We start from the raw sequence: 12,111 nt of genomic DNA, 5'->3' as shown, positions 1-12,111 counted from the left end.
TTTTAAATTCCGCTGGGGATTGAAGGTGAAAGTGCATCCGCATTGAACGTTGTGGATTATTGCCCTTCGAGCCGAATTAATGATATGAATCCGTGGTGGCGGGCCGAAGTGGCCGAGCGGTTCTAGGCGCTGCAGTCTGGAACCGCGAGACCGCTACGGTCGCAGGTTCGAATCCTGCCTCGGGCATGGATGTGCGTGATGTCCTTAGATTAGTTGGGTTTAACTATTTCTGAGTTCTAGGGGGCTAATGACCTCAGAAGTTGAGTCCCATAGTGCTCAGAGCCATTTTTGAATCCGTGGTGTCCGGTCTTTCGGACATATCCGAAAGAACAGACACCACGCATTCGTATAAGAGCTGCTTTGCCCACACCACTGTATGTACCACAGGGCGCCTAGTCAGCAGTGCTCTTGTCCCAGAAAACACTTCCTATTGGTCCCGGCTGCATCTCCGGACGCCGCATTGCTGCAAATGTGGGATGCCGTCGCCGTGTGGTTAGTAATGGCAGTTCGTCTGATACGACTGTACAAGAGTGAACCCGTATGTCGGCGCTGTCCAGAAACAGAACTCATCGATGTCAACAATGACACGCATTACGCACTCTGCTCCATCGAGTTGGACGATCCTCTGAAAATCCCAACCCGTCTCAGGCAGGTCACTGAAATACCTGAATGTTTTGTGATGAACGGATGCTTCTGTTTCTATACGTATTGGTATACGGAAAAGACACTGGGATTCTGGGACAGAGCGTTAATCGAACGGAGAAATATCATTTTCACTCAGTTGTAGGCAACAACCATCAGATTGTAATGCCTCTGCAGGTGCTGTTCATCTATACCGTTTTGTAGACGTTAGTCTGTCCTCTAACATCTCGTACACCGAAAACTGGTTAAAAAAACGAATTATTTTATGAACACTCGCAGTCTATTTTTTCCATTTTATGAAATGGCTCTACTAGCTAAAATTCCCAAGAATAATAAGTTTAGTATTTCAACTTATTTTAGCAGTTTCTAACATCTATTTACAAGGATGCTTCAAGCTAAAGATCTATATACAAACTGTTTTATCGTAATTTTCCTTCTACAGAAATACTGGAAAACATCAGCAAAAGTTCTTTTAAAATTAAAAAAATTAGTTTTATAATTTTATATCCTTTTTTAATATTACATCCAAGTGTTTAACGACGTGGCGGGCACCAGAAGTTTGTCATTAACTCTGTAATGTAATCGTGTACTATTCTCTTTCTAGACAATATATATATATATATATATATATATATATATATATATATATATATATATATATATATATTCAAAGACGGCTTACATTTAAAGCATTAAGTGGTAACACATCGTTGGCAGTACTGCTGCGATTAATGAAGTAAAAAAGATAGTATTTTTGAGTGTAGCTCCGCCAAAACAAAAATGGTTGAAATGGCTCTAAGCACTATGGGACTTAACATCTAGGGTCATCAGTCCCCTACAAGTTAGAACTACTTAAACCTAACTAGCCTAAGGACATTACACACATCCATGCCCAAGGCAGGATTCTAACCTGCGACCGTAGCGGTCGCGCGGTTCCAGACTGAATGGCCAACACAATTCATGTAATAAAATATAAGGCGACATATCAAAATCGGGAAAGAGTTTGACTAGATAGCATAACACTTACAATAACGAAATAATTCGAATGAAATTGCGTAAGTGGACTTCATAGAAATCAAGAGGGAAGGGGGGAGAGCGGAGGGAGATACGAAGCGTAGTTCTACGAAAACTGATCGTTGCAATATCCGGATGCCGCAGTAGAGATGAAAAGCTCTCAGGTGATTCACTTCGTAGCCCTGTCCACCGAAATATCAACTTCTGGAAACAGTATGTTTCAGCTTCGGTGTAGAATATAATGCATATCTGTGGCTCTCGCGAACCGAGCGACCGCTACGGTCGCAGGTTCGAATCCTGCCTCGGGCATGGATGTGTGTGTTGTCCTTAGGTTAGTTAGGTTTAAGTAGTTCTAAGTTCTAGGGGACTTATGACCTCAGCAGTTGAGTCCCATAGCGCTTAGAGCCATTTGAACCTTTTTTTTTTTTTTTTTTTTTTTTGTGGCTCTCGCACACAATTTACTTTTGCACTACTGCGCTTGTTAGTCACTGAAACCTGTTGCTGGATGTATTGTGTTTCGCACGTCTCGTTTCCGTGACCTTGACTGAGCCCCTTTGGCGGAACTCTTACTGCACGCAGTGTTCACTCTCACAAGAACCGGTGCTGCACCTAATGGTCGCCTGCTACCTTTTATCTGGTGTTTTCTACATACTTTCAATTTCGTTTCCGTGATAAATGAACGGAAACAAGTTACAACGGGAACTGCCTATAATATGCTTCACCAGAAATCCTACTTCAGCGAAAATCGTCATTTTGATTCTAATTGTGCAGGTAAGAGCAATGCATACCAACGAATGAAATCGTCGCTGTTTCCTCAGTAAAGCAGTAAAACTGAAAACCACAACATGTAACTGTACTTTTTCACGTCTGCAAACTTGTACACCTGCGCGTTACAACGTCTAGAGGTAATTACGAACAACACATTTATGATCAATTACTGCGGAATGTAAAAATGTAGGATGTGTGTACGTAGCTGGTTGAAAGAAGCAATAAGTTTCGACTGTTCCGAATACCAATCAACAGACAATTTCACACGCATTTGTATCGTCTCCATTATAGCGAACTTTCTCAGAGTCTGTCCCACACGGCTGAATCGCCAATGTTATATACGAAACTCCTCCCGAACAGGCCATGAAGTCTCAACGGTACCGATCAGCCGCTGTTTCATCCTTAGTCCACAGGCGTTACTGGATGCGGATATGGAGGGGAATGTGGTCAGCACACCGCTAACCCGGCCGCATGTCAGTTTCCGAGACCGGAGCCGCTGCTTCTCAATCAAGTGGCTCCTCAGTTTGCATCGCAAGGGCTGAATGCACCCCGCTTGCCAACGGCACTCAGCAAACCCGATGGTCACCCATCCAAGTGCTAGCCCAGTCCGACAGCGCTTAACTTGAGTGATCCGACGAGAACCGGCAAGGCCGTTGACAACAAGTTATAAAGTAAACCAAAAAGTCATCTTTAAATATAGTTTCAGCCCGTCAAAGTTATATTGATTGTTTACATGGAATACGCATAACTCGCTCATGAATCAATAAGTAGAAGATATTCCACGCCACTTCTATCCGTGTGTCCGTCCTAAATGAAAGACATCTTAACCACCTTCTCGGAAGCTCCCCGAGCATACCATAAGTTGTTGTATAACGAATCGACGCTAATAAGCAGCGTCATCGTCAGACGCTCTTAAATGTAAAATGCCCATCAAGATAAGGTGTTTGTCGAATACGTCCTGTGGCGCCAAACTGGATAACCGATCACAGTTCTACCAAATCATTCCGATAAAAAAAAATTTTCACGCACTTTTCTGCTAATTCGTATTGGCTCCAACAGAACATTAATTATATTTATGGATTTTCCACTCTTTATGGTATAGAAAGAAGAAAAATCAATATACGTCGGTTATCGAATCTTTGTACTGTTATTATTCACGTCAAGAATAAAATGTGGGAGAGCTAAAAAGTATTTTGTTGGCCATCAAGTAGGTAAGATTTTCTAAAGGTCACCATGGACACTTGACTAATATTATTTATTTATAATACTCACTATTACAATTTCATTATCAAATAAAGTACTGCGAAATTGTGCTTCAGCATGCCAAAACAAACAGTACTGGACATGTATACAGCGTGTAGAACCTCAACGACAAATTGTTTAAAGGACGCCATGTTTGCAGCTGACTGTAACATGTGTTTATTTCACAATTGTAGTTTCGACCTTTCGGGCCATTTCCAAGTACAGATTTTCCTTCAGCACATCACCACTTCAAAATCCTCCGACATGTATACATGTAATCGTCAAAAAAATAAGCCTTTCCACCTTGGAAACCCAGTAACATCAGATCAAAATGGTTCAAATGACTAAGCACTATGGGACTTAACATCTGAGGTCATCAGTCACCTAGACTTAAAACTACTTAAATCTGACCTAAGGACATCACACACCGGATTCGAACCTACGACTGTAGCAGCAGCGTGGTTCGGTACTGAAGCGCCTAGGAACGCTCGGCCACAGCGGCCGACATAGGCAATAGTACGACAGTAGGGCCTACAACCAAACACAGGCGTGGGATCTTCACGTAGCAGTCGTTTCTTTGAGATGAAAAACAGAAAAAGGCACTGAATTTCAACATTTGTGACAGCTCCTACATATCTATTTCTTTTGAGATTACTTATTTCACCAAAAGGTATGTTTCTTTATACATTGAAGTTATTCACTTCAAACGTTCAGTGACAAGCTCGGTTCGAATCCTGCCTCGGGCCTGGATGTGTGTGATGTCCTTAGGTTAGTTAGGTTTAAGTAGTTCTAAGTTCCAGGGGACTAATGACCACAGCAGTTGAGTCCCATAGTGCTCAGAGCCATTTGAACCTTCTCTTTTTTTTTTTTTTTTTTTTTTGACAAGCTCGTTACGCTTTGCTTCGGCTTGATAATGGTCTGCTTATCAAAAGCTGTAGTAGTCAGCAAAAAAATAAATAGCTGATGGTCATCTACAATGAAGTTTCACTATCTGTGGAGAAACTGCGTGCCAGAATAGGAGTCGTTGCCCGATATTTGTGGTTCGCTTATAGTGCATGCACTAGCTTCTCAACTGGAATGCGCCTCTGTGACGGATTAGTATCTTCAATTTTTCCACTAATCTCTCTCCATTCATTCCAAACCTCATACAGGATGCAGTTAGAGTGAAACTGTTGCACTTGCTTTCTTCCAGTATGCTAGTTTTGCAGCATCGCAGAAAAGCTTTTGCGACATCTGATGGTAGGGAGAGATTAGTGGCAAACTGAAGTCTACAAATCCCAGGTCCGAATGCATTTTACCTTGTCGCAAATGTTCACCAGTGCAGATCCAATGGGGGAGAGGGAGAGGGTGGAGGAGAGAGGAAGGGCTCGTAAGAATCACGACCAATTTTTACTCCATCCCCCAAAATTACATTTTAGTGAAAGCGCTTGTATATTCTCAGATAGTTTTCGAAGAATAAAGTAACAGGCAACTAACATTCTCGAAAATGACTAGCAATTCTACAAATTACAAGCTATGCATAACACAATAATTTACGTTCCTCCCCCAGGTATATCTGCTTGCGGTCTGACCGTCTGTGAAAGCAGTTATAGACGCCCATTCATAGACAGTTGGTAGCTGCTGCCTGCAAGGAACTCTGTACAGTTCAAGCATTCAACAATTAGGACCGGCAAACCACGGGTAGCTGAGTGCGTCAAAGCAGACGGGGAAAGACCCCCACTAACAGAAAATGGCTGAACTTCCCGAATCGTTAAATACTGAATGAATACACTTCATTTACTCGCTCGCCCAGCCATACACTGCAGACCTGACAATGACAAGTGCACTTGGACTTTACATCGCATGAATTTCAGCATTATCAAAGTTGGGATAGTTTTTTGCTACTATAGTTCTTGAATCAAATGCATGATACGTGTACTTCTCAAATTTTCGGCTGAATGCTTTTCATATACTGTATTTCTTTGCATTGCAATTCTTCATAAGTTACGCTAAAGGGGTTTACCAAGCACTGAAGTAAACAAATTATATATGTTTTATTATTAAAACAGTAGACATCTGTGGTGCAAGAAAAGTGGGGATGATGGAAATTTAAATATGGGTAAGACAGATAGGTATATAGATACATAGATAGATAGATAGAGAGAGAGAGAGAGAGAGTGAGAGAGAGAGACGCAGCCCAAGACAGACGACAGACAATCTATGCCTCTTAACAAATAACCTAACACTGACTCTGCTTTTTATGTTCACTGCAGTGTCTGTGCTCTGTGAGTATCGAAAGTGTCGTAGAGCAAACATTGACACAACACTTGTACTTAAGCTGCTTACTGTAGAAAGTATTTTACTTACGCTCGAGTACCAAATTAATTACGTCCATTAAGTCTCAGGATCTTTGATAAAATTAACTACTGTCGACTTTACATCGATCTCAGCCGCTTGATCGTGTAGAAGCCTCGTTTGAATAAGTCCCAGGGCTTATGTTATCTGCACTGCTGCAGGTATTCAGCCCGACAAACGGTAAGATCCTGTCCTGCAAAAGCTGTGCTTGCCCATGGTGATCTGTAGTGCACTTTAAAGGTGTACTCTCGGGTGCTCAGCTGACTTGTTGATTACATTTTATACACAGTACTTCCATGTCTGACCCCGGTATGTTCTTCAGATGCTGCATGTTGTGCTATTTTACGGATTCGCTGCCTGCGTCCAGGATGTGGGGACGAATAACAGTACGACTTTCAGCACCTGAAGAAGACGACCTGGGATGGTCGTCAACGTGTTGTGCATGAAATGGATCAACAACCCGGCTGAACACCTGAGACCACAGTACTGATCAAGCACTTCGAGAAAACGAGACCTGTCATATCACTGCGCTCTGTTCATCATTCTAGTGACTCCCTCTAATGACCTATATTTGGTAGTTGTGCACAACACCTTTTGCCTGGCTCGGATGCAATGACACACCTGTGGTACCACCCACATATACACATCACAACACCTGCTGAAAGCATCTGGCGCCGCCTCGCAGACAGCCAGCGGCTGCGCCACAGAGCACGCACTCACCAGCTGGACGAGCTTGATGATGCCGGGCACGGTGCGGAAGTAGTTGGGGTTGAGGCGCTGCAGCGAAAAGATGGGCGTCCCCTGCTGGCCGGGGTCCGTCTTCACGTGTGGGACCTGCTGCTGTTGCTGCTGCTGAGCGTTCGCGTTGTGGCCCGGCGCCGCATCTTGCGTCGACACGGTTACCGTCGTTTCGGTCATCATGTTTGGCGCCTGCTCTAGTGACAGCGTGAGCCTCGGAGCGCGTCTGGACAGCGACTGGTCGCGCAGCGGCGCGCCCCACCAGCAACAGCCACTGGGAGGGGTGGCGCAGAGACCCCTCCCCTCCTTACACCCCGCCCACTGGAGCGACGGGCGAGCAGGTAAACGCGACCATACGGACGCCTGCCTGGCTGCCTGCACCTGTTGAGCGGCGTATGCAGGTACGGCCAGATACCCGCAGCCGTATAACGCCTATCTTTTGCGCGAGTCCGGTACTAGGTCCTAGAATAAATCTGCTTTACTCTGCACACCTCCGCGAAGGGCGTGGCAGGGCGCACTTTTAATTCTCCCACTGCACTTTCGAGACCTGCTGTGACAGCGTTTTTTGTAGCCGTGTTATAACGAAGGTATACTCCACAGCCTACAGCTGCATTCACTGTGGCACCGACAACTCGCTTCATACGCCGTCGCCAGAGGTCGGCCGTTGGCGTGGTCATAGTGCGTCCAATTTCCTTCGTCAGTTTTTGGCAGGGTCAAAGGAGATTAGGTTAGGTTAGACTCTATTCTATGTACGAAATAAGTTAGATTTTAATCTTTTAGGGTAGGGTGGATACCACGACGCCTCTGTGTTTGGATACAAGTGTTGCATAGTTGGCTTCTGCTATTCAAGAGACGCCGAGTGCATGTGAATGACCATTCCTGTCTCGTAAAGAACGTGGCGAGTACTATAAAATCTTCTCTCAGTTACCGGAATAAACGGATAAGTTTTACGAGTATACGAGATGACGGGAGAAACATTATGTTACATACTCGAGATAATTCGTGGTGCCCTTGAAAAGCAAGCTATAAACAGTGTTTCGCTGTATTTGTTTAAAGTTGTGCAGACGTACGACAATTAACCTTCAATGACTGTCATTTAGCACACGAGTGAAAGACAGGCATAAAGACTAGCATAAGATACTCTGATAACCTACAGCACTTAAAAATGGAAATAAGTACCGTACACTACATTTACAAACCACTTGTTAACGTAATCAGTACCCTACTGGCATAAAATCACAGTAAGCAGTAATAATAATTTGTAAGCAACTAATGACAACGTATCACAAAAAATTTTGATCCACTATATTAGCTGTAAGTTTATAAACAAATGGTTCAAATGGCTCTGAGCACTATGCGACTTAACTTCTGAGGTCATCAGTCACCTAGAACGTTGAACCAATTAAACCTAACTAACCTAAGGACATCACACACATCCATGCCCGAGGCAGGATTCGAACCTGCGACCGTAGCGGTCGCTCGGTTCCAGACTGCAGCGCCTAGAACCGCACGGCCACTCCAGCCGGCTAAGTTTATAATATACGCCACCCTTTTCACTTGAACAAATTATTTTGGGTTATAACCTGTGCTTAAAGTTTCCAATAGAGATTTTGCCTGTTTGATGTTTCCAATAAACATGGGATTTCCGTCCATAGCTTTCAAACTATATCCCGATTATGGTATTTTCATCCTCAGGATGCAACACAATCACTCTTTCTTGGACTAAGCTTATCAGTTTCATACGCTCCATACTTCGTGTACGAGAACGTCGGTCGATTTGGCCGAAGAAAACAAACTGATTTGAGTTTCAACGATTGTCGTCCGGAGTCTGAACGTTCGAGAGATATGATCGGCTACAGTGTGGCTTACTGATTTGAAAAGATCGGTCATCTCCGGCTGATGTTTATCAACGGCGGAATCCACCGATGTCGAAGCCAATGTGAACGCAGCCTAACACATACCGTTGCTACGCTCCTGCTCATCTTTGTTATACGCAGCGACAGCAGCGCGCCAAGTGGCCAATAACACGATGATGAAACTCAAAAAGATTTCTGGAAACACACGCTTAGTTAACTGTCACGCTACTTGGAGCACTGCAAGTTTATCAGTTCATCATCTCGCTTTCTTATTGGTTAACTTCTAACTCTCCGTGTTTGTTATCGTTTCATAGTTAACAGAAATAGGTTTTATCGCAATGTGCTTCTGATTACGACTTTGCGTGTGTATTGCACGCTTTGTATTCGGCTATACATGTGTTACACGTATTCTGATTGAGCTCTTCTCGAGTCCGTAATATTGGGTGGAGTAAATGATTCCAAATTTGTTTTTCTGCCGTGTAAAAACAGAAGCTGCTTTCGTTGCATGGTGTTCAGCGGACTTACGTGTAGCTATTATAGCTTAAGAATCAGTGTGAACTTCTCGATTTATATGCATTGTAAGTACGAGGGTCACTCCAAATGCAATGCACACTATATTTGTAAAAATACAGTTTTCATTCTGCATGTGTGAAAGTTTTACAGTGTGTAGATACATCCTTCCCGCTTGTTTCAAACTTAGTTCAACCTGTTCCCGTGAGTGGCGTCGTCACAGCATGTATTCAAGATGGCTGCTACAGTTGACGTTCGTCAGAAGCAACGTGCTGTCATAGAATTCTTGTGCTGTGAAAACGAGACAGTGGGAAACATCCACAAGGGGTTGAAAAAGGTGTATGGAGATGCTGCTGTCGTTCGCAGTACAGTTAGTCGGTGGGCAAGCACGTTATGTGATGAAAGCGGGCACGGCAGTATTGAAGATTGTACTCGCAGCGGCAGGCCTCGTGCTGAACACACTCCAATGTGCAGAGAGTTAAAGAATTGGTGACTGCTGACAGACGCATCACAGTGAACGAATTGTCAGGCTACGTTGGGATAGGGAAAGGAAGTGTTTGCAGAATACTGAAAGTGTTGGCATTACAAAAAGGTTTGTGCCATGTGGGTTCCCAGGATGTTGACAGTGGCTCACAAAGAAACAAGAAAAACGGTATGCAGCGAACTTTTGGAACACTACGAGAATCGTGGAGATGAATTTCTTGGAAGAATTGTGACAGGTGATGAAACATGGCTCCATCATTTTTCACCAGACGAAGAGGCCATCAGTGGAGTGACAAAATGCAAATTCACCCAAGAAAAAAATTCATAACCACACCTTCTGCTGGAAAAGTTATGGCTACGGTGTTTTTCGATTCTGAAGAACTCTTGCTTGTGGACATCATGCAAAGTGGAACCACCATAAATTCTGATCCATGTGTGACAACACTGAAGAAACTTTGAGCTCGACTGAGTAGTGTTCGACCACATCGGCAAAAGCAGGATGTTTTGCTGTTGCACGACAATGCACGGCCACACGTCAGTGAAAAAACCATGGAAGCGATCACAAAACTTGGGTGGACAACACTGAAACACCCTGACCCCGCTCCATGTGACTATCATCTCTTTGGGAAACTGAAAGACACTCTTCGTGGAACGAGGTTTGAAGATGATGACTCCCTTGTGCACGCTGCCATACAGTGGCTCCAACAGGTTGGTCCAGAATTTTACCGTGCAGGTATACAGGCGCTGGTTTCAAGATGGCGTAAGGCAGTTGAGAGGGATGGAAATTATGTGGAGAAATGAAAATATTGTTCCTAAAAGATGTATCTACGCACTGTAAAACTTTCAAACATGCAGAATAAAAGATGGATTAAAAGAATAGTGAGCATTTTTTTAAAGTGACCCTCGTATATTGCTCGTATTCTACGTTATTTTTGTTCGCAGCCGTTTTCCACACTTTCTCGTATTTAATGGAGATTTCCATGCTACTAGTTTTTGACGGTATTGGTACTGAGCTCAATTGTATATTGCTTTGAATGATGTTGCTTCTTACCATTGAGGGGCATGCAGTTTACCGTGTCTTGCCGAATATGGATGTAGATGTAGATGAATAAGCTCTATGCTTTGTAGTCTTAGTGAGATGAGCATTATTCCTTGCAAAAGCTAAAAATGTGACAGTAATTACGGAAAAGATTTCACACGCTGTTTACAGGTACTGCAAAACAATGCATTTCAGCAGATGTCGATGAACATTTCTGTGGCCTTCATTAAATTCGAGAATACTAAAAACAGATAATAATAAAAAAACACAGAATACAAGCAATATACTTACAATGCATTTAAATCGAACAGTTCATAAACGAGCTCGTAAGCAGTAACAAATAACATGAGTTTACAGAATACCATGTGATGAAACCAGTTTCTATTTCATATGAAATAAAAACAGATATGGAATCATTTATCCCACCCAGTATTACATATGAGAACAAAAAATTTAGCGGAATACGAGGAGCATATTTACGTAGCAATTAAAAAAGTGCCATACGCACATGACTGTGGTAATTAGGAATATAATTTCCACATGATAACATACGCACATGATAACATGATGAAATGCAAAAATGTGGGAAATTAAGGAGATGGGACCTGGATAAACTGAAAGAACCAGAGGTTGTACAGAGTTTCAGAGAGAGCATAAGGGAACAATTGACAGGAATAGGGGAAAGAAATACAGTAGAAGAAGAATGGGTAGCTCTGAGGGATGTAGTAGTGAAGGCAGCAGAGGATAAAGTAGGTACAAAGACGAGGGCTGCTAGAAATCCTTGGGTAACAGAAGAAATATTGAATTTAATTGATGAAAGGAGAAAATATAAAAATGCAGTAAATGAAGCAGGCAAAAAGGAATACAAACGTCTCAAAAATGAGATCGACAGAAAGTGCAAAATGGCTAAGCAGGGATGGCTAGAGGACAAATGTAAGGATGTAGAAGCTTATCTCACTAGGGGTAAGATAGATACTGCCTACAGGAAAATTAAAGAGACCTTTGGAGAGAAGAGAACCACGTGTATGAATATCAAGAGCTCAGATGGCAGCCCAGTTCTAAGCAAAGAAGGGAAGGCAGAAAGGTGGAAGGAGTATATAGAAGGTTTATATAAGGGCGATGTACTTGAGGACAATATTATGGAAATAGAAGAGGATGTAGATGAAGACGAAATGGGAGATACGATACTGCGTGAAGAGTTTGACAGAGCACTGAAAGACCTGAGTCGAAACAAGGCCCCCGGAGTAGACAACATTCCATTAGAACTACTGACGGCCTTGGGAGAGCCAGTCATGACAAAACTCTACCAGCTGGTGAGCAAGATGTATGAGACAGGCGAAATACCCTCAGACTTCAAGAAGAATATAATAATTCCAATCCCAAAGAAAGCAGGTGCTGACAGATGTGAAAATTACCGAACTATCAGTTTAATAAGCCACGGCTGCAAAATACTAACGCGAATTCCTTACAGACGAATGGAAAAAC

At 43.0% G+C, this 12,111-nt stretch overlaps 1 protein-coding gene across 2 annotated transcripts in view; it reads right to left on the bottom strand.

Annotated features, from left to right (window-relative positions):
• LOC126341392 (uncharacterized) overlaps positions 1-12,111 on the bottom strand; it is a 402,286-nt gene that overhangs the window by 254,326 nt on the left and 135,849 nt on the right. Inside the window, exon 1 of one of the 2 annotated variants that reach the window (XM_050001771.1) lies at positions 6,721-7,114. The exons of the other annotated variant lie outside the window; for it this stretch is intronic. Coding sequence (XP_049857728.1) covers positions 6,721-6,921 — 201 coding nt within the window. The 5' untranslated portion in view covers positions 6,922-7,114. Of the gene's footprint in view, positions 1-6,720; positions 7,115-12,111 lie in introns of those variants that run through there. 2 annotated transcript variants of the gene reach the window in all.

The sequence above is a fragment of the Schistocerca gregaria genome, chromosome 1 (assembly GCF_023897955.1).
Source record: "Schistocerca gregaria isolate iqSchGreg1 chromosome 1, iqSchGreg1.2, whole genome shotgun sequence".
Lineage (NCBI taxonomy): Eukaryota > Metazoa > Arthropoda > Insecta > Orthoptera > Acrididae > Schistocerca > Schistocerca gregaria.
The sequence above is the reverse complement of the archived record's forward strand: the minus strand, read 5'-3'. Positions and strand labels throughout refer to the sequence as shown.